This window comes from Jaculus jaculus, chromosome 9, assembly GCF_020740685.1.
Source record: "Jaculus jaculus isolate mJacJac1 chromosome 9, mJacJac1.mat.Y.cur, whole genome shotgun sequence".
Taxonomy (NCBI): Eukaryota; Metazoa; Chordata; class Mammalia; order Rodentia; family Dipodidae; genus Jaculus; species Jaculus jaculus.
The window spans coordinates 97,449,166-97,474,642 of NC_059110.1; the positions used below are offsets into that span (position 1 = coordinate 97,449,166).

The 25,477-nt window shown below is 41.7% G+C and overlaps 1 protein-coding gene across 1 annotated transcript in view; it reads right to left on the reverse strand.

The window, feature by feature from the left end:
• Vmp1 (vacuole membrane protein 1) overlaps positions 1-25,477 on the reverse strand; it is a 134,680-nt gene continuing 109,203 nt past the window's right edge. The window contains exons 10-12 of the mRNA XM_045158561.1: positions 21,491-21,552; positions 1,916-2,018; positions 1-825 (exon numbers count right to left, since the gene is read on the reverse strand). Of these exons, the coding sequence (XP_045014496.1) occupies positions 682-825; positions 1,916-2,018; positions 21,491-21,552 (309 nt within the window). The 3' untranslated portion in view covers positions 1-681. The remainder of the gene's footprint in view (positions 826-1,915; positions 2,019-21,490; positions 21,553-25,477) is intronic.

Below are 25,477 nucleotides of genomic sequence, written 5' to 3' on the forward strand. Positions count from 1 at the left end.
TTTTGGAATGATCAAAGATGTCTTTATAAAGTTTTTTCATGACTTCATTCTAAATATACAGAATAAAAAATGGTGCACTCATTCATGAGACACCAACCAGATTTTTCTTATACTGTCTCAGAATTTAAGGATCAATTTCCTCAGAGGGTGTGCAATGCATCTTAAAATGGCCTTTTCTGAGGGTGGGAGGGGAAGGTTTGGGTAGAATGGACTATTAAATTGTACCATGATAGACATGCAAGACTGTTATCCAATCCATATAATTTATATACATTTTGATGACTTAGAAAAACAATGTAATCATTTGTGACAGCCCTTAAAAGCCTGGCATTTAACATACTCAAGAACTGTTTTGTGTGGCAGAAGATTTCCAATTGTACCATGTGGATCCTTGATGAAAATAACAAAAAGAAGGCCAGTTTCTGTCAAGTTTGCAGCTCAACATAACATTCCACCTTAATGAAATACAATGTGGATTGAACTGAGGGTGGATACCTTACCTGAACACATAAAAGAAAAGTATGTCAGTGTAAAATATGGACTAAACTGCTTTTGGGAAAAAACGTTTAAAAAAATCAATACAGGTTGGAAAAATGGAATTTTCCTTCCTGGTTTATAGAGTCCTCCCAGTGTGAGGCAGAACTCATTCACTCTAATTTCTGCAGTTAAAACTTTCTCAGCTTATTTAGTTTTCTCCTCTGGATTCAACCGCTGCTGGATTCGTTTGGCGTAGCTTTGTGCCATGGAGTTAATGATTGACAGGATAAAGTAAAACACCATCACAACGACCAGCTTTTCAAACAGCCAGGACAACCAGTTTTCTCCCTGCAGGGAAAAATGCAGAACAATCCAAGAAAAAGGATTCTATTAGGACAACAGTAAAAAGGAGATCACTTATAATATTTTAAGGAAAATGAGAACTTGAAGCTTTTCATCTATACAATTAAAAATGAGTCTAGCCGGGCGTGGTGGCGCACGCTTTTAATCCCAGCACTGGGAGGCAGAGGTAGGAGGATTGCTGTGAGTTCGAGGCCACCCTGAGACTCCATAGTGAATTCCAGGTCAGCCTGGGCTAGAGTGAGACCCTACCTCGAAAAAAAAAAAAATGAGTCTACATTCAGGCCAGGCCTGTTTATGCTCGGCTGTGAAGATTTCAGTTTGGGGAAAGAAAAAAAAAAAAGACTTCACTTTGTTCAATGGAAAGTGGACACTAATTCATGTAAGTTGGTGTGAGCTAACATTCTTTGCTGTATGTACCCTACGAACAGTCTTTGGTTAAATTCTTCTCTGTAATGCAGATACTTGCAGAGTAGTGTCAAGAGAGTTAAGTTTTGTCCCTGTACTGGGGCTACTTTTAAAACATAACTGTAAGTCACACTTGGACAACTGAGGGCAGCAAAGGGCTACAAGAAGAGCTTTCTTCCAAGCTTCATGCTCAGGTTACTGGTTGCTCAAGCTCTCTGCTCATTTACCCTGGTCTCCGAACCATTTACAAAAAAGGCAGGCTTAGTTTAAAAAATGTTAAACCTTTAGCGATGTTAATGTTAGGAGTCTTGACTTGTTGAAATGAAAGGGGGCAGGCAGGTATTCAGGTTACACACTAGGTTTTAACATTTTTGATCCAGTTGGGAAGTATATCTAATAAATAACTTAAGATCAAGACATTTTATATAACAGAACCATTATTTTCTCTTACTCTTACCCTTCTTATTAGAAGATAACCAAAAAAAGGGTTCAATTATTTTGGTCTGGTTTAAGACAAAGACAAATTTTCAATTTGGAATATATGTGGTACTTCATTTTTTGTTAAGAAACTAACAAGCAAACCCCAACCTGGCTGTCAGAAACTATGAGAGCTGTGAGTCTCATTTCAATCAGATGCTGGGGCATGGGGAAACTCAGAGTAACTTCTCACCTGTGGCGTGCCCGTTTCATTTTTGTGGTGAAGCTTCTGCCGCTGAGCCTCCAGGTATTCCTGGAAGGGCTTCTGCAGAGACGGACCTATGCCGGGGACAGCACTGGATGCAGCATACGGTAGCCCAAGGAAAGACACATTTGGGAAGAAAAGCAGAAGAAACATTAAATTAAAGCCACTTACCACTCGGCCTCAAAAACCAAGAACAAAAAGAGAACAAACAGAACTAGATGGAGAAATCCTGTGAGCTTGTTCCTTCAAGCAACTTGTTCAAGAAGACAGCTCTGTGCCATTCACAAGCCTGGGAGAAAGTACAAGAGTAGAGCAGGCTCCACTCCTAGTGAGTGTCTTTCGAGCGAGCGAGGCCACCTCAGCTGACAGCACACTGGTGCGGCACAGAGGAAAATGAATGACTTCTGAGAAGTCCCACATTTATCACCACCAGTTCCTGTAAGAACTGGTTTGAACCGATTAATAAGGAAATGACTTATGCCTGTGTCATCCCCAGTTAAAAAAGAAACTGCCCGCCCTCTCTCTGACTTGTCCCATCTTCTGGGAGTGGAGGGGCGGTGCTTTCTCAATCTAAGTCCTTATTAGGACAATCCCTGCGTCATTCTTATCCAAAAAGAATGCATTAGCAATTTTGGGAGGCACCTCCCCCTAGTCAGAAGTCAGTGATTAACAAAAGAACAAGGCAGGAACTATGAACCCTAAATCATTTCTAGTTTATGGTGGATGGTTTGTATACAGGCTCCTGAACATTACTACACAACTTGTTCCCAGATGACCGGGACAGCGATTTCTGATAAGGCCCAGGACCAGAGCTCCCTCTCACCCACACTGGACTGAGATTGGCAGTCTCAGTCTGTTAAACCGGTTTGGCAAGTGCAGCTCCCTTCTAGGCACCCATTTTAGACAAGCTTGAAGGCTTCTTTTTGTTAAGTGGTAACTTGGGGCAACTTCGAAACTCAAACATCTTTATTTTCTGTACCTTTATTTTCTCATTTGTCTTATTTGCTAAAAGGGCCAGAGAAAGTTAGTTCCAACAGTGTCTAAGACTCCCCGAAAGGCTACAGATTCAGAGAAACTTTCTATAACATTAAGTTGCTTTTTTTTCCTTTTTGGTAATATAAAAGAAGAGGAATGAAAAGTATTTTCTTCTTACTTAAAAAAAAATTATTTATTTATTTATTTGCAAGCAGAGAGAGGTGGAAGAGAGACTGGGTGTGCCAGGGTCTCCAATCTCTGCAAACTTTGTGCATCTGGCTTCATGTGGGTACTGGAAAACTCGGGTTATTAGCCTTGTAGACAAGCACCTTATCCACTGCAAGTTCTCCAGTCCCTCTTCGTTCTTTTGTATTCACCAGAAGCTAAGAACCAACTCTTGGTCAATATATTTGCTTGATCCTAATAACTGTCAATAATTTAACACTTATGGGCCCCTATTTATTTATTTCTATTTTTAAAAATATAATTTATTTATTAGAGAGAGAGAGAGAGAAACACCGAGGTAGATAGAGAGAATGAGTGTGTCAGGGTCTCTAGCCACTGCAAACTTCAGATGCATGCACTACCATGTGCATCTGACTTACGTGGGTCCTAGGAAATCAAACCTGGGTCCTTGGGCTTCACAGGAAAGTTCTTTAATTGCTAAGCCATCTCTCCAGCCCTATTTATTTATTTATTTTTATTGACAAGTTCCATAATTATAGACAATAAATCATGGAACCCTTCCCACTTTACCCTCCCCATCTCAATCAGTCTCTATTTTGATATCATCATCTTTTCCTCCTATTATTATTTATTCTAGTTTTTCGAGGTAGGGTCTTGCTGTAGCACAGGCTGACCTGGAACACACTAAGTATTCTCAGGCTGGCCTCGAACTCACGGTGATCCTACCTCTGCCTCTCCAGTGCTGGGATTAAAGATGTGCACCACCATGCCCAGTTTTATGATGATTTTGTGTAGGTAGTGTCAGGCACTGTAAGGTCATGGATATCCAGGCCATTTTGTGTCTGGAGGAGTACGCTGTAAGGAGTCCTAACCTTCTTTTGGCTCTTACATTCTTTCTGCCACCTCTTCTGAAATTGGGCCCCTATTTTTTGTCATGGTAACAGAAAACTGAAAACAAGGTGCAAGGAATAATCCACTCCCATAAGGAGCTTAGAATCATCATGGCAATTAAAAGTTCCTTCTCTCTAGGGCTGGAGAGATGGCTTAGTGGTTAAGCGCTTGCCTGTGAAACCTAAGGACCCTGGTTCGAGGCTTGATTCCCCAGGACCCACGTTAGCCAGATGCACAAGGGGGCACACATGTCTGGAGTTTGCAGTGGCTAGAGGCCTTGGCGTTCCCATTCTCTCTCTCACTCTCAATTAAATAAATATAAACAAAATACATTAAAAAAAAAAAAGTTCCAGCCAGGCGTGGTGGTGCATGCCTTTAATCCTAGCACTTGGGAGGCAGAGGTAGAAGGACTGCCATGAGTTTGAGGCCACCCTGAGACTCCATAGTGAATTCCAGGTCAGCCTGGGCTAGAGTGAGACCCTACCTCAAAAAAAAAAAAAAAAAAAAAAAGTTCCTTCTCTCAGTTGGGCACAGTGGCACATGCCTTTAATCCCAGCACTTGAAAGGCAGAGGTAGGAGGATCACCATGAGTTCGAGGCCAGCCTGGGCTAGAGTGAGACCTTACCTAGAAAAAACAAATAAATAAAACAAATAAAAATCTCTTTCATTCTTTAATGAACTAAAGAAAAGTGGAAAGAATCTTTAACAAATACTTAGTGCACACTCATGCAGAGAACAAGGCCTGAGCCATGTAACTGAAGGTGGCACACAGAGAAGGGGAGTGAAGTCTCAATCTCAGGTTTTGACGAGCTCTAGATTTCTCACCCAAGCTGACCAGAACTCATTGCAATCTTCCTGCCCCAGCTCCCCCTGGGCAAGGTTTAGAGGCATGAGCTACCATGTTCGCTGTCCCCTGCCATGCCTTGGTTTTCCATGACTTTTAAGTGTCTTAGGCTGGGTAGACCACAGCTATATTAGTGAAGAGTCTAACTACAAAGTGGCAAAAACAGGACAAACTTTTTTTTTTTTTTTTTAAGAACACAGGGTCTTACTCTGCTAAGGATGACCTGGAACTCTCACTATAGGCACAGACTGACCTTGAACTCAGGGTGATCCTCCTATCTCAGCCTCTAGAGTGCTGGGATTAAAGGCATGCTACCATGCCCCTCTAGGACAAACTCCTCCCCCTCGCCCCCCCCACCAGGTCCCCAAGCAGGGTCTCACTCTAGCCCAGCTGACCTTGAATTCACTATGTAGTCTCAGGGTGGCGGCTTCCAACTCAGTGATCCTCCTATCTCTGCCTCCTGAGTGCTGGGATTAAAGGTGTACTTTTATGTTTTTCAGTATTTATTTATTTGCAAGCAGAGAGAGATAGAGAGATTGTGCATCTGGCTTTACGTGGGTATGGAGAAGTGAACCAGGGTTGTTAGGCTTTGCAGGCAAGTGTCTTAGCTGCTGTGCCATCTCTCCTGCCCAAGGATAAACTTCCCAGCAAGGGTAAGCTTTTTAAAAGTTCCTCAGTAGTTCAAATAACCTTTCCTCATACAATATAAGTAGGATTGCAAATCGTTTCTCCACTTACACTAGAAATAAGTGACATGAATGTAAAAAAAAATTCCAGCAAAATACATGGACAAACATTGACTTTATCACAGGTGCTTAAGAACTTTCCTTTGCATAAGTCAATTCAGTTACCCTTAACACTACTACAGTACTCTTATGTCAGTATTTATAATATCCAAGGGTGACCATGCTTAAACCAGTAGATAAAAGTGAGAACCATAAAATAAATGTTAGAAAGATTCTCATTTTGTTGTTGCTATAGGTAATGAGGAAGAGGCTAATAACTATCATTCTAGATTCTTTTTTTTTTTTTTGAGGTAGGGTCTCACTCTAACCCAGGCTGACCTGGAATTCACTATGGAGTCTCAGGATGGCCTCAAACTCATGGCAATCCTCCTACTTCTGCCTACTGAGTGCTGGGATTAAAGGAGTGTGCCACCACGCCCGGCTTCTATCTAGATTCATTTTAAAATAATTTGAAGAGGGCTGAAGAGATGGCTTAGCAGTTAAGGGGTTGCCTGCGAAGCCTAAGGACCCAGGTTTGATTCCCCAGAACCCACACAAACTAGATGCACATGGTGTTACATGTGTTTGTAGTGGCTGGAGCCCTGGTGTGCCATTCTCTCTATGTGCCTCTCTCTCTCTCTCTCTCTCTCCTTCACCTTCCCTCTCTCTTAAATAAATAAAATGTAAAAAAATTTGAAGAGCCCAGTGTGGTGGTGCATGTCTTTAATCCCAGCACTTGGGAGGCTGAGGTAGGAGGATCACTGTGAGTTCAAGGCCAGCCTCAGAATACATAGTGAATTTCAGGCTAGCCTAGGTTAGAGTGACATCCTTCCTAGAAAATCTGCAACAAAACATTTGAAAAGCAGGCTAGAGAGATGGCTTAGTGGTTGAGGTGCTTGCCTGTAAAGCCTAAGGACCCAGGTTCAATTCCTCAGTATCCACGTAAACCAGATGCACAGGGTGGTGCATGTGTCTGGAGTTCATTTGTAGTGGCTGGAGGTCCTGGCATGCACATTCTCTCTCTCTCTATCTGTTTCTTTCTCTCTCAAATGAATAAATAAAATACTTTTAAAAAATTGAAGAGATGCATGATTTGCTACTGTAAGTCATTTAAGAGATAAACTTTGGCTGACAGGACTTACAACATTGTACATTCACAGTTTGCACAATTTTCATACAATTATTTTGGGGCTAGTGCTAAGACAAATTTACCAAGGTGCTTTGTGTTACAAGCTTTGGAGAATTCTGGTGGTATGAGGGATTATCTCTATGAAGATTCCCATAAACAAGGAAAAAAATTGAAAAGAGAGCAAAAGATTTTACAGTAATACATTAATCAAAACTATCATGAGCAAATAAATGATCTGAATAAGTAAAAAACATATTACATTAGAAATATAGGGATTATTTAAAAACCAATTATTTGGCGAGCTTTTTATCCTAGCACTTGGAAGGCTGAGGTAGGAGGATCCCTATGAGTTTGAGGCCACTCTGAGACTAGAGACTACAGAGTGAATTCAGGTCAGCCTGAGCTAGAGTGAGACCCTACCTTGAAAAACCAAAAACAACAAAACAAAAAAACCCCAATTATTTGTCATATGTTATTAACCTTTCATTATATGCTCACCAATACGTTTGTTCTAATTTCATTTCTGTATTCTAAACAAAAGGGTTTAGGCTACTGATATTACAGATTATATAACACATTCTCTCCTCTCCTCCTCCTTTTTTTTTTTTTCCGAGGTAGGGGCTCACTCTAGCCCAGGCTGACTTGGAATTCACTGTGTATTCTCAGGCTGGCCTTGAACTCACAGTGATCCTCCTACCTACCTCTGCCTCCCGAGTGCTGGGATTAAGGTCATACACCACCATGCCCGACTATTCTGCCTCTCTCCACCTCCCTTTTGTGAGTCTCATGTAGCCCAGGCTAGCGCTGAATGCACTATGTAGCTGCAGATGACCTCTAATCCATCCACCTCCACCTCCCTAAGTGCTGGGATTTCAGGAGAGTGCTATGTCTACTTAATGTGGTTCTGAGGACTGAAGCCAGAGCTCCGTGCATGCTGGTCAGGCATCCTACTGACTGCGTCACGCCTCCAGCCCCAGCCATGACTCTTAACATTCATTTATGATGAACCACACAAGCTTATAGGCTCCTTCCTCAAGTTAATTTTTAGCAGCAGCAGACAAAAAGCAAGAGTAGCTGACAGTACTCACACTGGGGGCACATTAGGAAAGCGCCTGTGTGTTACTTTACATTCAGAGTAACTGCACCTGGCTAAGAACTCTCATCTTGGCCCTTGGTGGACAGGTAAAGCCTCTACCTGTCATCAGGAGCTGAGAAAGTTCAAGGAACTACACTGTTGGGATACACAAGAACAAATACACAAAGAACAATTTTTTTCAGCCAATTATTAGACTAAAATGGACTTATATCACCCTTATAGACAGCCCTTTGCTCTCTGTGAGAAAGACTTAAAAGAAAGAAGCAGGGGGCTACAGAGATGGCTTAGCAAATTAAGGTGTTTGTCTGTAGAGTCTGATGACCCGGGTTCGATTCCCCACATGAAGCCAGATGCAGAGTGGCACATGCATTTGGAGTTGGTTTGCTATGGTTAGATGCCCTGGCATGTCCATTCTCTCTCTCTACTTGCAAATAAATAAATTAAATATTTTACAAAAAGAAAAAAAAATGATCTCATCTACTTTTTTCCTGGTTGTACACCTTCAAGTGGTTGGTTAGGTAGAACAATCTTTGTGGGGGCTGGAGAGATGGCTTAGCAGTAAAGGCACTTGCCTGCAAGCCTAAGGCTCGCTTCCCTAGAACCCATGTAAGCCAGATGCACAAGGTGATGCATGTGTCTGGAGTTCGTTTGCAGTGACTAGAGGCCCTGGTGTGCTCATTCTCTTTCTCTCTCTTTCTCTCTAGTTAATAAATAAAAATGTTGGTGGGTGGTAGGTAGTATTTTGACATATTTTTGTTTCTCTCTCTCTCTCTCTCTCTCTCTCTCTCTTGTTTTTTTTTTTTTTTTTTTTTTTTTGAGGTAGAATCTCACTGTAGTCCTGGCTGACCTGGAATTTACTATGAAGTCTCAGCGTGACCTTGAACTCATGGTGATTCTCCTACCTCTTGCCTCTTGAGTGCTGGGATTAAAGGTGTCCACCAGCACGCCCAGCCTTTTCTATTTAGTTATTTATTTTTGGTTTTTTTAAGATAGGGTCTCACTGTAGTCCAGGCTGACCTGGAATTCACTAGGTAGTCTTAGGGTGGCTTCCAACTCATGGCGATCCTACCTCTGCACCACCACGACCACCTTTTTTTTTTTTTTTTTAAAGAATTTTTTTAAAAAAAATTCACCGAGTCTCCCGAATGAATGGCCATGAGTTCAAGGCCACCCTTGAGACTACAGAGTAAAGTCCAGGTCAGTCTGGGCTGGAGTGAGACCCTACCTCAAAAAGCCAAGTAAAACAAAACAAAACAAAAAACAAGCCGGGTGTGGTGGTGCGTACCTTTAATCCCAGCAAAGGTAGGAGGATCAACATGATTTTGAGGCCAGCCTGGTACTACACAGTGAATTCCAGGTCAGCCTGGGCTAGAGCAAAACCCTACCTCAAAAACAACAACAAAGAACCCACATTTGATTATTTTAAATCTTTTCCCCATCATGGAGGTAGGCAAAAAACTAAGTCTTCCTATTTTTCTTTTTTTTTTTTTTTTGGTTTTTCAAGGTAAGGTCTCACTCTAGCCCAGGCTAACTTGGAAATCACTAGCAAGTTCCAGGCCAGACTGTAATATACATGCTGACTGAAATGTGACTCTAATAAATACCACTGTGCTATGACATAATGTTTTTTTTTAAAACTTTTATTTCATTGTCCAATACTTTGAGGCTGATGATTAAAGTAAGTCTAATCTCAGGGTGGGATCAGTCAGGTCACTGAAAACTACCTCCTTCCTGATCCCCACCCTCACCTGACAGTCTCCAGAGCACAAGCGCCACAATGCCTGGCTACATGACCCTCTTCAGACTGAAGCCCACAGATATTTCAGAGGAGAGTGCACTTTACTTCTGCCCTAACAGTGGGCTGTATTTTCAAGGATGAAATAAAAGCCTCTCCTTATCCTATTTTCATTATGTACTGATCTGTCTTCTGCACAGAAGAGAATCCTCTTCCTTAGTTAGACTTGTGAGGAATTCTGTTTTTAGAAATGTGTACATTTCAGTCCAGCATTGTAAAGTTAACCTCCTCTTTCCCCACCTAGCCAGGCAGTGATCTAAGCATGTTTAACGGCTAGTATTTTAATGAGTTGTCACTTCCTGTCTGATAAAGACTCACAGTATTTAACCGCCACTTCCCCTGGGAGCCAACTAATACTAGGGCTCTATTCATAGTGACTGAGAATGGACCTCAGACTCCTGGCTTGATTCCACAATGCCAGATTACCCTCTACATGAAACCACCTAAGGTGGACTGCTCAGGAAGGGGGAAGGTGCAGAGCTCTCATGAAGCCTTCCTGAAAAAGCCAAAGGCCATCTCATTCTGGTGCTGCCATACCTTCAAGGGTTAGAGCAGAAAAAAAATCAGACACCAACTGTTACCTAATTAACGCAGAAATAAGTAAATGGACTGGTGCCAATAAAAACAAAATTATAAACTAGGAGTGGTGGCGCATGTCTTTAATCCCAGTACTCAGGAGGCAGAGGTAGAAGGATTGCTGAGAGTTTGAGGCCACCCTGAGACTACATAGTGAATTCCAAATCAGACTGGGCTGAAGTGAGACCCTACCTAGAACCCCGCCCCCCAGAAAATTATAACCAGGGCGGAGAGATAGCTTAGCGGCTAAGGGGCTAGCCTGTGAAGCCTAAGGACCCAAGTTCAACTCTCCAGAACCCACATGAGCCATATGCACATAGTGGCACATGCCTCTGGAGTTTGTTTGCTAAGGATACAGAGGTCTTGGTGTTCTCTTGCTCTCTCTCTCTCTCTCTCATAAAAAAATAAATAAACAAATTATAATTGAACCTAGTGAAATAAGATTTAGTATTTCTGTGTAAATGAGATGGAAGTGTAATTACCTTTACCATTTAACTGAATACAGAACATATGCTTGTGAAGCAGGTATTATAAAACTGGTAGCTCATGTATTTTACTTGCTTTTGCATCTGAAATGTAGTAGTCCACCAAAACCAAGTTCCTTAGCCGGGCATGGTGGCACATATCTTTAATCCCAGCACTTGGAAGGCAGAAGGATCTCTGTGAAGTTCCAGGCCAACCTGCGACTACACAGTGAATTCCAGGTCAGTCTGGGGTATAGTGAGAGCCTACCTTAAAACCAAGTTCCTTTATATCCCAGAATTTTGAAAATTTTGGAAGAGCACCTCCAACATAATTTCAGGATGAAAATCATATAGCATACAGAAAAATCCAGGGCTTCTTGTATATACTTCTTTGGACCAATAGTCTGGCACTTTCTAAAATTCATTGTGGTTCAACCTCAGGATCTGGGATTAAAAACATCTTGGATTTCACTTGCATCTACGTGCCTTTGAAATGATTAATTTCTTTTGTACTCAATTAGTTCACTGTGTGCTGAGAGAGCGGTATAATCAACACCTGATACCACCTCTTTCTTCTTGGCTATGCAGAAGGAAGGCCACATTGCTTTATCCAAAGTCAGGTATATGGTTGCTACTGCTACACAACAAATTTCAGACAGAAGAATTTGCAGGGCTGGACAGATGGCTTAGCGATTAAGGGCTTACCTGTGAAGTCTAAGGACCTCAGTTCGAGGCTCGATTCCCCAGGACCCACATAAGCCAGATGCACAAGATGGCGCATGCATCTGGAGTTCGTTTACAGTGGTGGGAGGCCCTGGAGCACCCATTCTCTCCATCTATCTGCCGTTCTCTGTCTGTCGCTCTCAAATAAATAAGTAAAAATAAAACAACAAAAAAAAAAAAGTGGCACAAGTGTCTGTAATATCTGCAAGAACAAGAAACCTAACCCTAACACATGTGCAAAACCAAACCAAACCAAACCAAACAAAAAAAAAAGAATTTGCAATTGACCTTTTCTTCTTATGTGTGTGCATGGTGCGGTGGTGTAGCATCCCATAAACTTGCCTGTGGAGGGGGCACTCAGCTATGCTGGCTAGAGCAGAATGTCATCTCTCCATCCAGCTTGTTTTGAGCCAGTCTCTTGATTGATTCAGGAGTTTGAAGGACTTCAAAGATCCTTGGGTCTCAGAGTGTGCACAATCATGCCCAACTGTTTCCATGGGATGTACAGATTGAAACTTGGGTGGTCTCAGGCTTCCTCAGGCCATCATACTTGTGCAGGAAGCACACTTAACCACTGAGCCATCTCTCCAGCCTGCTTATTTATTATTATTCTTATTATTTTGTTTGTTCAAGGCAGGGTCTCAATCTAGCCTAGGTTGGCCTCAAACTCATGGAATTGCTCCTACTTCTGCCTCCCAAATGCTGGGATTAAAGGCATGTGTCCACCACACCTGACCTTTTTGTTTTGTTTTGTTTTTCGAGGTAGGGTCTCACTCTAGCTCAGGCTGACCTGGAATTTACTATGTAGTTTTAGGGTGGCCTCGAACAAGCTGAGATCCTCCTACCTCTGTTACCCCAGTGCTGGGATTAAAGTCGTGTGCCACCGTGCTGGTCTTTTTTTTTTTTAAAGGTATTTATTTATGTGCACTGGGTCCTGAGACTGCTACAAATGGAATGCCAGATACACGTGCCACTTTTTGCATCTGGCTTTATGCGATTGGCTGGGAAATTGAACCCTGGCCAGCAGACTTTGTAAGCAAACATCTTTAACCACTGAGACATCTCCCTAGCACCTGCCCTTGCTTTTTAACATTTGAGATAACTTCTGCAAAAATAAGAAAAGATGACCTTATAATTAGCAACTACTCTTAAAACTGCGCTACCACAGAAGAGTAGCTTTACCAAACATACATAGCCTTGTTTCAGGATGCAGACCTGAGCAAGAGACAAGCAGGCTGTTATGGGAAGTCATGGGTGAGGCTAGAGTTAAGGGAGTGGTTGAGTAACCTGGTAAGGATGACCATGCCAGAGCACTGGGGGAGGGGGAGCATGGCTCAGTGTTAAGAATGCTTAGCACCCATGGCAGAAAGCTGGGCATGGCTGTGCATGCCTGTGATCCCAGTGCTGAGGGGGTAGAGACACTTGGAGGATTGCTTGGGCTTGCTGCTCAGCCAGTCTAACTGAAAAATGGCTCAAGCTCTAAACCTGTGTTCAGTGACAGACTCTGTCTCGAGGAAATAAAGTGGAAGAGCAATAGAGGGGACACTTGCATATACCACATGCAGTACACCTACACATCAAAAATAAAATAAAAAATGATCCTGTTGGCTCTATTTAGTTCTCACAGTAGCTGTCTGACACTGACTTGTCACCTTGAATCTCCTGGGGAAAGTTCATCATCTATAGTGCTGCATCACTATACTTTGAAATCTTCACTCCAGTTTCAAGGATAATCAGTGCTGCATTTTTTTAAAGATATCTAAATATGTAATTCTACACTCTATCAATTCTTTTGGTATTACAGCAGGAGGATAACAGGAGTGAGCTTTCATACCCAGAAAGGGTTTATGATCTATCTGCATTCATTTCATCATTGATACATGAAATCAGCTACTCTGTGCTTTGGTTTCCCTATCTACTCAGTAGTGGTGCCTTGCAGGTCTTACCATGCATATTAAATACAAATGTATATAAAGCACACAACATAGTCAGTGGTTATTAAATGTTCATTTCCTACTCATTGACCCTCTCCCTTCTTCTTCCTTCCTTGCCTGAGGAAGGGTGTCATGGAATTCCTGAGCCTTTCTCCTCAGCTTTCTGCATGCTGGGATTACAGATGTGTTCCATCACACTTGGCTGTAATTTGTATTGTCTTTTTTTGGTGTGTGTGTGAGCATGGGTGTAGAGTGTGGGCATGTGCACATGAGTGTGTAGGTCAGAGAACAACTTTCAGATGTTGGTTCTAGTCTTCCACCTTGTTTGAGGCAGGGTCTCTTGCTCACTGCTCCACTGGCTCCTGGGAAACTGTCCTGTCTCTGCCTCTTATCTCCTCTCCTCTCCTCTCCCCAAAGGTGTGCTAGGGGGCTGGAGAGATGGCTTAGCGGTTAAGCGCTTGCCTGTGAAGCCTAAGGACCCCGGTTCGAGGCTCGGTTCCCCAGGTCCCACGTTAGCCAGATGCACAAGGGGGCGCATGCGTCTGGAGTTCGTTTGCAGAGGCTGGAAGCCCTGGTGCGCCCATTCTCTCTCTCTCCCTCTATCTGACTTTCTCTCTGTGTCTGTCGCTCTCAAATACATAAATTAAAAAAAAAAAAAAAAAGGTGTGCTAGGATTATAGAAACCCCCGAGTTTACTGCTCTTACATGGGGTTTGGAGATCCAAACTCAGGTAACTCATATTTATGGGGCAAGCACTTTACTTACTGAGCCTTAATTTCAGCCTTTTTCTATTTCTAGTTTTTACTAGTCTTTTCCTTATCCTAAAAAAGTGTGTTCCTCCTACGAATGAATGAATTAGTGAATGGGTTCATACAGTCAAGAAATATTTAAAGGACAATTTAAATGCATCAGAAATGGCTTTGGCTTGCCTTTTCCTTTACCCTGTAATTCTGTGTAATCCAATACAACTGGTTTTTGGTTTCATCATTTTACTGAGATGCTTTAATTATGGTCAGCAGTAATTTCTTAATAAGATGACCACTTCTCATCTAACAGTCTAACTATGGTGCCTCCCAAAATAGCTATGGCCAAAACAAGGAGTTAAGTGTCAAAGAATTAAACTACCATAAACACGAAATGGAAAGTTTTTCCTAAACTGCAGACACAGATGATGTTAAAATCAGAATGTACAACTGAGTTTCAATAGTTGGGGTCTGCATATCTTTCTCCATATAATATAAATGAATGTTTATGATCCATACTTCTATGCCCCCTACCTCCCCGTTTTTTGAGGTAGGATCTCACTCTAGCCCAAGCTGACCTGGAATTCACTTGGTAGTCTCAGGGTGGTCTTGAACTCATAGAGATTCTCCTACCTCTGCCTCCCAAGTGCTGGGATTAAAGGCTACATCTGGTTCCATTTTTTTTTTTAATTTTTATTTATTTATTTGAGAGCGACAGACACAGAGAGGAAGACAGATAGAGGGAGAGAGAGAGAATGGGCGCGCCAGGGCTTCCAGCCTCTGCAAACGAACTCCAGACGCGTGCGCCCCCTTGTGCATCTGGCTAACGTGGGACCTGGAGAACCGAGCCTCGAACCGGGGTCCTTAGGCTTCACAGGCAAGCGCTTAACCGCTAAGCCATCTCTCCAGCCCCATTTTTTTTTTTTAATGACTTCACTGATTAGGGTCAGAGAGAATGAGAGATACAAGGCATTTTATACTTTAAAATGAAAGGATAGGAAGAAGAGTCCATTCTAACTAGTTTCCACAGAGTGAGGAACAAGAAACAACATTCAGATTCAAGCACTTAATTACTCACTGGTTCAAATGATCTCTCTTGCCACAGGCAAGGCTGACTTGGAGGTCAAACACCAAGTTAACTCAGAAACAGGAGACAGCAAAGAAGAGCATAGAACATTCTGTATCTGGTAAAAAGTCCCTACTTTAGCCAACCGCCCCCAGCCCTCACGTTCAATGATTGAGTTATGGAAACTTTTCTTGTAGTAAAACTGGGGGACTTTGTTTTCCAATAAGACCCTGGCAACCTGACAATGAGCCAATGTTCTGCATATGGTTTGTTGAGAGTCATGTGCTTAATATTATTTTCTGGGAATTTTTATCCTCTATTTGGTGAGAATACCAGAGCATGCCATTTTATAATTACATTATGATTTGGTTATATTCTTTAAGAAATTTGTTCAGATCTCTCAATGAAATAAGTCTAAAATTAAATTAAAACTAATTTTGTCATAAAAAAAAAAAAAAGAAGACCAGGGGCCGAAGAGATGGCTCAGAGGTTAAGATGCTGCCTGCAAAGCCTAATGACCTGGTTTTGATTCCCTAGTACCCAAGTAAAGCCAGATGCACAAAGCAGCACATGTATTTAGAGTTTGTTGCAGAAGCTGTAGGTCCTGGCATGCCCATTCATTCTCTCTCTCTCACTGTCTCTCTCAAACAATAAGTAAAAATACAGCCAGGTGTGGTGGCTCATGCCTTTAATTCCAGTACTTGAATGGCAGAGGTAGAAGGATTGCCATGAGTTCGAGGCCACCCTGAGACTACATAGTGAATTCCAGGACAGCCTGAGTTAGAGTGAGACCCTACCCAGAAAAACAAAACAAAACAAAAGGTAAAAATATTTAGAAACAAGGACACCTTCACTTAAATCAGTGACACTGACAATTACTTTCTAGAGCTGCCAGAGAAATAAATCTATTAATTACTTTCTTGGACCTTAGGGCAACCTATACAATAATGTTTTGTACTAAAAATACAACAGATCAAATATATACTTATGTTATCATATTAGCTAGGCCACCCATACTTACAATGCAACTAGAAACCCTTTGACACAGTGATCAGCAAAGTACTCAATCTTCTGTAAAAGTCATATGAACCTGGTCACCAGAGATGAAATATCAATAGTAACTCTTCCTATGCTCCCTGGGAAGAAATGAACAGGTCTGGCTTAGCAAGCCATAGGCACACCAGAGGTGGCAGTTTGTCCAAATTTGACCCTTCCTATTCTAAAAATAGGGTATCTTGCTTATACCCAGTGTTTCTTTCTATTCACCTTTTCCCTGCTCTGAATTGTCTCTTTCATCTTTTTTGTTTGTTTGTTTTTTTTTGAGGTAGGGTCTCACTCTGGCCCAGGCTGCCCTGGAATTCACTATGCAGTCTCAGGGTGGCCTTAAACCCACGGCGATCCTCCTACCTCTTCCTCCCGAGTGCTGGAGTTAAAGGCTTGTGCCACCATACCCGGCTCCTCTTTCATCATTCTTTTAAGATTTATTTATTTATTAGAGACAAAGAGGAAGAGAAAGAGTAAGAATGGGTGTGCCGGGGCCTTCTAGCCACTGCATATGAACCCTAGACACATGTACTGCTATTTGCATTTGGCTTACATGGGACCTGGAGAATTGAACCTGGGTCCTTAGGCTTAATTCCTCAGGACCCACGTTAGCCAGATGCACAAGGGGGTGCAAGCATCTGGAGTTCATTTGCAGTGGCTGGAGGCCCTGGCGCGCCCATTCTCTCTGTCTCTATCTGCCTCTTTATCTCTCTGTCACTTTCGAATAAATAAATAAAAATAATTTAAAAAAAATCATCCCAATCACTGTTCACTAATGGGAGAGGAATGAGTAATACCCAGTGGAATAATGTATCAGCCGAAATCAATAATCTTCAAAAACATGCAATAATATTAGCAATATGGTATTGAGAAATCCCAAGACTATATGATATCCTTTTATGAGATTAATAAAAAACAAATTGTCACTTATTTATAATATAAGCCAATTTTTTGATCAGTAAAATGAGGAGGGTCTCTATCATAGAGATATAATTAGAAGGAAATAGTAATAATAAATATAATATATACAATGGGCCAATCAATAAATAGTGGCTTCAAGAATTATTTCTAGGGCTGGAAGGATGGCTTAGCAGTTAAGTCACTTGCTGGCAAAGCCAAAGGACCTAAGTTCAACTCCCCAGGATCCACTAACAACCAGATGCACAAGATGGTGCAAGCATCTGGAGTTCATTGACAGTGGCTGGAAGCTCTGGTATGCTCATTCTTTCTTTATCTGCCTCTTTTTCTCCCTCTCAAATAAATAAATAACTAAAATAATACTTTTTTTTTTTGTTTGTTTTTTTTCTGAGGTACGGTCGGTCTCACTCTATGTAGTCTCAGGGTGGCCTTGAACTCACAGTGATCCTCTTACCTCTGCCTCCTGAGTGCTGGGTTTAAAGGCGTGCACCATCACGCCTGGCTAAAAGTAATTATTTCTGTAAGGGATCAGCATATAGCTCAGTGAATGTATTTGCCCAGCTTACACAAGGCCCTTGGTTTGATCCCCAGTACCACACAAGAAAAAAGAAAAATGAATTACTTGCATAATCTTTGCTGAAATTCTGTTCTGACTAAATATATTTTAGTAATCAAAGAGTAAGTAAGATGGACACTTTAAGGACTAGATTTTCCCCCACTGTTCCCTGACAGCACAGTCACCTAGAAGTCAGCCTTTCATCCAGTGAGCACACAGAGACTATGTAAGAAGCAACTGAATACATATATAAAGTCAAATTTGAAACAAAGGCACTTAAAAATCCATATGCCCATCACACCTGTAGTCCCAGCTCTCAGGAGGTGAAGGCAGGAGTATCAAGTTGTCAAGGCTATCTTGAGTTACCTAGTGAATTATAGGCCAGTCTGGACTATAGAGATCCTGTTTCAACAACAACAACAACAAAAAAAAGAAAGAAAGAAAGAAAGAAAGAAAGAAAGAAAGAAAGAAAGAAAGAAAGAAAGAAAGAGAAAAAAAGGGCTAGAGAGATGGCTTAGTTGTTAAGGCACTTGCCTGCAAAGACAAAGAACCTCGGTTCAATTCCCCAGGACCTACGTAAGCCAGATGCACAAAGTGGGACATGCATCTGGAGTTCATTTTCAGTGGCTGGAAGCCCTGGTGCACCCATTCTCTCTCTCTGCCTCTTTTCCTCACTTAAATAAATAAATAAATAAATAAACCAAAAGCAGCAACCAAATAACAGCAAAAATCTAAAAAATCTACATGCTTTGGAACGTGAATACATGGATATGAGCATGTTTAAACTAGACTGTAAAATATTTGGTATTAGAACATTTAAAACTTTGGCTGGAGTTAGAAAGGTTATCAGTGGCCTGAAGTGGAGAAAAAAAAATATATCCAAAGAAGAATGGACAGATAGGTAAGTGGAGAAGTTCAAATTCAAACTTTTTTTTCCCCAAAGCCTGTGCTCTGCCACTATATTTCTATTTGCTCTTATTCTAGGAACTCATTTTTATTCTTCCTTGACTTAATATTTCACTTCATTTATTTCCTTTTCCTTTTTCTTTTTTATGAGACAGGGTCTCTGTAGCCCAGAATGGCTTCAAGCTCACTATACAGCTGCAGATCACCTAAAACTCCGGATCTTCGAGTTTCCTATGAGTGCTGGGGTTGCAGGCAGGTATGAGTCAGCATCAAACTCTGGGCTTTTTTTTTTTTTTTTTCTTTTAAACTCTGGGCTTTATGATTGCCAGATCAGCACTCTACCAACTAAGTTGTATCCTCAACCCCATAATTAAAAAAAAAAAAAATATATATATATATATATATATCATTATTTATTTAACAGAGACAGGGAGAGAAAGAGAAAGATGGGCTGGAGAGATGGCTTAGCTGTTAAGGCACTTGACTGCAAAGGCTAAGGACCAGGGTTCAATTCCCCAGAACCCATGTAAGCCAGATGCACAAGGGGGTGCAAGTGCCTAGAGTTCGTTTGCAGTGGAAAGAGGCCCTTGGCACACCAATTCTCTCTTTCTCTATCTGCCTTTCTTTCTCTCCCTCTCTCTCTATCAAATAAATAAAATATTTAAAACGAGAGAGGGAGAGGGAGAGAGAGAGAAGGGCTTGGTGTAAGCCTTAAATTCCTGTACTCAGGAGACAGAGGCCACCCTGAGACTACATAGTGAATTCCAGGTCAGCCTAGGGTAGAGCTAGACCCTACCTTGAACACCCCCCTTGCCACAAAAACAAGGGATGGTGGGGAAAGGAAGAGAGTGAAAACTGGCACACCAGAGCGTCTAGCCACTGCAAATAAACTCCAGACACATGCATCACCTTAAGCATCTAGCTTTACTTTGGTAGTGGAGAATCAAACCTGTGTTTTGCAGGCAAGCATCTTTACCACTGAGCCATCTCTCCAACCCCAACTGTTGACTTGGGTTTGATTCCTCAGTACCCACGTAAAGCCAGATGCACAACGGGCACATGCATCTGGAGATCATGTACAGTCAGTGGAGGCCCTGGTGCATCCATTCTCTCCCTCCCTTTTCTCTGTCTCTTTCTGCTTGTGAATGAATGAATGAATAAATAAATAAGTAAATAAATAAATATCATTGTCAGCCATATAGGGTGGCATACGCACTTAATCCCAGCATTCGGGAGGTACAGGTGGGATAGTTCTAAGTTTGAGGCCAGTGTGGGATGACAGAGTGAGTTTTAGGTCAGCCTGGGACTACAGAGAGTAAGATCCTACCTCAAACAACAACAACAACAATAATAAAACAATAATATATATTTGGACTGGAGATATTGCCCAGAAGCTAAAGGCACATGCTTACAAAGCCTAATGGCCTGGGTTCAATTCCCCAGTACTTATGTGAAGCCAGATGCACAAAGTGGTGCATAAATCTGGAGTTCATTTGCAGTGGCAGGAGACCCTGGTGCATGCATTCTTTCGTTCTCTCTTTCTCCCTCCCCCACAAATAAATAAATAAAATATTAAAAAAAAAACACAAGGGACAAGAATACATCATCCTCCTCTCCCTCTCTCTTCAGTATGCAGCCCAGGCTGGCCTTAATTCTGAAAACTTGCCTCAGCCTCACCAAGTGCTATGATTACAGGCTTGTATCAGCATGCTCAGCTTCCCTTCTTCCTCTCTCTCTGTTTTTTATTTTAAATTCTTTTTTTTTGTTGTTGTTGTTTATTACTATTTATTTATTTAAGAGCGACAGAGAGAGAGAGAGAGAGAGAGAGAGAATGGGCGTGCCCGGGCCTCCAGCCACTGTAAATGAACTCCTGATGCAGATGCCCCCTTGTGCATCTGGCTATAATGTGGGTCCTGGGAAATCGAGCCTTGAACCATGGTCCTTAGGCTTCACAGGCAAGCGCTTAGCCGCTAAGCCATCTCTCCAGCCCTCTCTCTGTTTTTTTTGAGGTCGGATCTTGCTCTTGCCCAGGCTGACCTGAAATTCATTATGTAGTCTCAGGTAGGCCTTGGACTCACGGCAGTCCTCTTACCTCTGCCTCCCAAGTCCCTTCTTTCCCCTTTAATGAAATATGTGGTAATATGTAAAGCACCTTATTATTTATAGAGATTCAGTCAGCAAAACCTGCAGCAGTTAAAGTATAGGTAAGTTATAATCAGAAGATTAGGAATTAATAAAACCAATGCTTGGTTCTAATTAATGTATTGTTAAGAATATAATTTCCTTAATTATCACATTAATATAATAATAACGATTAAAAGCTAACTACAAAAGTATTAAAATAATTTTATTAGAAAACATATATACAATAGTAATTATACTATACAATGGAGAGTTTGAAGAATAAAAACAGCAGAAACTCACTACCAACCAGCAATTCATTTTAAGTTGTCATAAATGTTTGGTTATATACATGGCTTTTACTTTTTTTTGAGACAAGTGTCTCATGTATTGCAAACAGACCTCAAACATACAATGTAGCCAAGGCTAGCCTCAAATTCCTCATCTGCCTATCACTACCTTCTAGATGTTATAAATGCTTTTATGTAAAGATGCACATTAAAGTAAGCAAAGCCGAGCATGGCTGTACACGCCGTTAGACCCAGCACTTAGGAGGCAGAGGTAGGAGGAGCATTGTGAGTTCGAGATAAGCCTGAGCTAACTTGAAAAACAAACAGCCAGGCATGGTGGCACACACCTTTAGTCCCAGCACTTGGTAGGCAGAGGTAGGAGGATTGCCATGAGTTTGAGGCCACCCTGAGACTACATAGTGAATTCCAGGTCAGCCTGGACTAGAACAAGACCCTACCCTGAAAAACCAAAAACAAAAACAAGCAAACAAACAAAAAAAATTATATCCCAATTTACTATTCTATACATTTTAGTATACTCAAACAGCAATATTAATATAAATTTTTAAAAAATTACTCACCCAATGAAAGCCACCATCTGCTCCACTATGTGCTTGCTGAATGTTATTATAACAAAGATTTTCTGTAAAGAAAAAACAGTTAAAATATTTAGTCATTGGCTGGAGAGATGGCTTAGCAGTTAAGGCATTTGCCTGTGAAACCTAAGGACCAGGTTCAATACCCACGTAAACCAGATGCATAAGGTGATGCAGTGGCCAGGGGCCCTGGGGTGCCCATTCTTTCTCTATCTACCTCTTTCTCTCTCAAATAAATAAATAAAATAGTTTTTAAAATTATTGTTAAAAGAACCAGCTGTAAATCAAAATTCTGATTATAGTTTGAAGGGCTGGAGAGATAGCTTAGCAGTTAAGGCGCTAAGTAAAAGTTACAAGGAAGCCTAGACTAGAGTGAAACCTACTTCAAAAAAGAAAAAAAAAAGCACAAGGAATATAACTACTTGTAATTAGGAGTAGTGAAGCACGCCTTTGACCCCCACACTTGGGAGGCAGAGTTAAGAGGATCGCTGGGCAGGGTGTGGTGGCGCACACCTTTACTCCCAGCACTCAGGAGGCAAAGGTTAGGAGGATTTCCATGAGTTCGAGACCACCCTGAAACTACATAGTGAATTCCAGTCAGAATGGGCTAGAGTGAGACCCTACCTTGGAAAACCAAATTAAAAAAAAAAAAAATTAGCTCTTTAGAGCTATCCTTCTTTCACTAACCAAACGAAATAATGGGTTTGATTGTTATATTTTTTTTTGTTTATTTTTATTTAGTTTTTTGAGAGCAAAAGAGAAAGAGGCAGAAAGAGAACGGGTGCACCAGGGTCTCCAGCTACTGCAAACGAATTCCAGATGAATGTGCCACCTTGTGCAACTGGCTTACATGGGTCCTGGGGAATCAAGCCTCAAACCAGGGTCTTTAGGCTTTACAGGAAAATGCTTAACTGCTAAGCCATCTCTCCAGCCTATTTACTATAGCTCAGGCTGACCTGAAATTCACTATGTAGTCTCAGGCTAGCCTCGAACTTATGGCAATCCACCTACCTCTGCCTCCCAAGTGCTGGGATTAGAGGCATGTGCCACCAGGCCCAGCTGGTTTTGATTTTTAGTGATTTCACCACCATGAGCTTTCCCTACGATCATTTCTTAACATGTAAAGTAAGCCAATATCTAATAATTGCACAATTTCAGTGCTTGAGAAATAAAAATGGCCCAGAACACTGAACAGCCCCCCACTCTGATTCTTGATGGGCCCAGGAGAACAATGAAGGGCCGGGAAGGGGAGATAAGGTGTAGGTGGGGAAACTAATGCTGCCAGAAACGATTTGCTAAAGAAGTGCCCTCACTAGAAAAACATTCTTAGAATCAGGCACCAAATATATTAAATGTCAGGTGTTTTTATCAACATGAGAAAACCTCTAGATAATAACCCCCACCCATCCTCATGTAAGCAACCCTAAAACAAACATACTATATACATGTATGAAATGGCAAAGAAAAAAAATGCCTCAGTGTATCACAGACAGACAAAACTTTCTGCCCTCTTGGGGCTTATATTCCACGTACATGTGTGTTCTGGTGTGTGGGAAGGTAGACAGCAACAGATAATATGCACAGTACTCTATATGAACATAGGTAAGAGTGCTAACTTCCTTCACTATAAGAACAAGACAATGTTTCTAAGGATGTTTTCTTGTCAGAAGATTTGAATGTATCTAGTGAATGAAAAAATTCTAACATTATAGGTGGGCTGATGTGAATTTCTTCAGGGAAGGTCAACAGATACATTGATAAAAGTGACACTTAGCTGGGCAGGGTAATGCCTGTCTTTAATCCCAGCATTCAAGGGGCAGAGGTAGGAGGATCGCTGTGAATTGGAGGCTACCACGAGACTACATAGTGAATTCCAGGTCAGCCTGGACTAGATAGCCACCCTACTGTGAAAAACCAAAAATTAAAAAAATAAATAAATAAAAATGGCACGCATTGGAGGGAGAAAAGAAGGATGAAAGAAAACCAAACGAGAAGGTCAGTTTTACTGAGCACAGAGACGTTTGTGTGGGTGTGTTTCCCTGAGTCTCAGAGCTGGTCAATGTGTTTATGTTACTCACTTAAGTGCTTACCCAAGGAATGGGAAAGACTTGTTATCCTAAGCTACATCTGGATGTACATCAAGTGACATGCCTTTATTAAGTATGTCACTATGATACAATGGAACACAGCAAACACATCCTGTGGTCACAGTTTAGTGATGGAACTCAGATTCCTTCCTCCCAGAAACAAGTGGGTTTGAGTTTGTGTTTTTCTTTGACATAATAGGTAGAGGGAAAGTGGTTCAATTCCACTTTTGAGCTTGTTTTGAATTCCTGGTCCTCAGGAAAGTATTCTTCCTTCCCTAACATAGTTTCTCTTCTGTAAAATGTGGACAATGATGACCTCACACTAGTATTCTGAAAATGAGGTAACCAATGCAAGTTACTTGCCATAGGTCCTGATAAGTAGCAGGTATTAAATGATTGATTTTCCTTGGTCATATTAGAAATTTGTACTTAGGAAGGCAATGCAAAAGAAAGAACACAAGAAAGAATACTAAGCTTGATGCACGTTCAAATTCCAGTTGCTAACTGACTTTCAAAGGCCACCACTACGTATTACTTATTAACCACTATGACAATTACACAAGGTTATAGCAATGCATCTATGGCAGAATTACACTGAGTTTAAAGTCAGAGGCACTACATAAAAAAAATTTAAGCCAGGTATTGTAGCAGAGATGTTTAATCCCAACACTCAGGAAGCAAAGGATTTCTGTGAGTTCAAGACCAGCCTGGGACTACAGAGTAAATTCTGGGTCAGCCTGGGCTAGAGTGAAGCACTACCCTGAAAAAATAGACCTCTCAGGCTAGAGAGATGGCTTAGTGGTTAAGGCACTTACTTGCCTGCAAAGCCAGAAGACCCAGGTTTGACCCCCCAGGATCCACATAAGCCAGATGTACAAGGTGATGCATGTGTCTGGTGTTCATTTGCAGGGCTAGAGCCCCTAGCATGCCCATTCTCTCCCCCCCTCTCTGCTTCTTTCTCACTTTCTCTACAAGCAACCCTAATTAAACTGAAACATACACACATACACCACACTCACATGTATACAGAAACATGAAAGTACAAAGGGGACTAGCTGGAAAGAGGAAAGGGATCAGTGGGAGTGGGGCAAGAGAGGACAATGGGGTGAATGATCACTAACACATTTCATGCATGTCTAAAAATACATGAGTAAAGTTAAAGTGGAGGGAGGGCTAATCAAGACCTAAGAGAATTTTGGAAACCTACTTTTTTGGACAATGGAACACTCAGCAACCATAGATTGTTACTAGAAAATTTTCAGTGCCAGGGATGGGATATCTTCCAGTGAGTTGTTGCCAAGGAGGTCCCTGATGGCCCCCTCAAAACATTACAGGCCATGCCGAGGCCCTTGGTTTCCCATCAGGAGTAGATGGCGTGGTAGTTTGATTCAGGTGGCCCCATAAACATAGGTGTTCTGAACGCTAGGTTCTCAGTTGATGGAGATTTTAGAATTAACGCCTCCTGGAGGCAGTGTATTGTTGGGGGCGGGCTTATGGGTGTTATAGCCAGTTTCCCCATGCCATTGTTTGGCACACTCTCCTGTTGCTATTGTCCACCTTATGTTGGCCAGGGGATGATGTCCAGCCTCTGCTCATGCCATTGTTTTCCCCTGCCATTGTGGGCTTCCCCTCGAGCCTGTAAGCCAAAATAAACCTCTTTTTCCCACAAGCTGCTCTTGATTGAGTAATGCAAACCTGATTGCAACAGTAAAGTGGTACCAAGGAGTGGGATTACTGCTAGACACCTGACTGTGTGGCTTTGGCCTTCTGGAGCTGATTTTCAAGAGGAATGTGGAAGGATTTGAAACCCTGGCCTAAGAGATGCCTCGCAGTGCTGTAAGTACAGCTTGATGGACTATTCTGGTCAGAGTTGAAAGACCTGAAT